We start from the raw sequence: 1,217 nt of genomic DNA, 5'->3' as shown, positions 1-1,217 counted from the left end.
TGCCCCGGGTGATGTCATGGTACCCCCACACACAGACACACACACACACACATGCACACACACACACAGACACACACGCACACACACACACACACACATGCACGCACACAGACACACATGTTTTTTTACTTTTTTGTGGTGTTTTCATCTGTTTTTAGTCGTTTCATCACGTTTTTGTGGTGTTTTCATCTGTTTTTAGTCGTTTCGTCACGTTTTTGTGGTGTTTTCATGTGTTTTTAGTCGTTTTGTCATGTTTTTGTGGTGTTTTCATCTGTTTTTAGTCGTTTCGTCACGTTTTTGTGGTGTTTTCATGTGTTTTTAGTCGTTTCATCACTTTTTTGTGGTGTTTTTATGTTTGACAGCAGATGTGCACATTGCCCTTCTCTCCAGATGTGTAACGTTGAACCTTTCCAGTGCAGCTCCTTGTTCTTGTCGTGGTGTTTCTCATGTTTGGTTCTTTGGTTACAGCCACGGTGACAAACAGCTCTTTACCTTCACACACAGATCATCTGCTGAAAGCTCCTGTCCTCCATCTTTGTTTGGGTCGTTTTTGGGGAGGGGTGGATTCAGTGTGTCTGCAGACACTGGTAGCATGGATGCTCATGTGTGTGAACAGAAAAGTAGACGTGTGTGTGCTTTAGACTCACGGGCCAGCTCTCACAGAACCTCGATATGATCTTAGGGTCAAATATAATTACACCGGGGGCCAGATTTGTCCCACGGGCCTGAGTTTGACCCCCCTGGTTTAGGGGTCTCCTTGATCCAGCGAAAATCAACTCCTTCAGCATCAGACGTGCGGGCTGAAGGATGAAGTTGCATCGTTGGTCTTTGCAGAGGTCCGGTTTGACCATTATCGTAGTTCCTTGGATGACTTGCGGTCGAGTCTACGTGGTGACCCCAGGTTTGAGAGTGTTTCGCGTAGATGGTCGAGGTTAGGCGACGGTCGAGAAAGGACAAAGTTAGAGCTGAACTCGTCTCAGGAGAGTTTTTATGAGTTTTTGCAAATCAAACATGAGAAAAGAAGCTTTAGGCCGGTGAGCGGTCAGCTCTGCTCAGGAGCTGGACACTTAGCGCCTCTGTCAGCTCATCGTGTGTGTGTGTGTGTGTGTGTGTGTGTGTGTGTGTGTGTGTGTGTGTGTGAGGTTTGACTTGGCTGCTGAGGCTGGACAGGACTACGGAGAGTTTAACGCTAAAGTTTAAACTCACAGAACCTGCTA

General features: G+C 46.8%; 1 protein-coding gene across 1 annotated transcript in view; it reads right to left on the bottom strand.

Moving 5' to 3' along the window:
• Positions 1-851, bottom strand: part of ostn (osteocrin) — a gene marked incomplete at its 5' end in the record, with an annotated part of 10,700 nt that extends 9,849 nt beyond the window's left edge. The window contains one exon of the mRNA XM_083914142.1: positions 648-851. Within this exon, the coding sequence (XP_083770268.1) occupies positions 648-851 (204 nt within the window). The remainder of the gene's footprint in view (positions 1-647) is intronic.
• Between the last annotated feature and the right edge of the window lie 366 nt (positions 852-1,217).

This window comes from Echiichthys vipera, assembly GCF_963691815.1.
Source record: "Echiichthys vipera genome assembly, chromosome: 5".
NCBI lineage: Eukaryota > Metazoa > Chordata > Actinopteri > Perciformes > Trachinidae > Echiichthys > Echiichthys vipera.
This window is presented reverse-complemented; position numbering and strand designations above follow the sequence as displayed.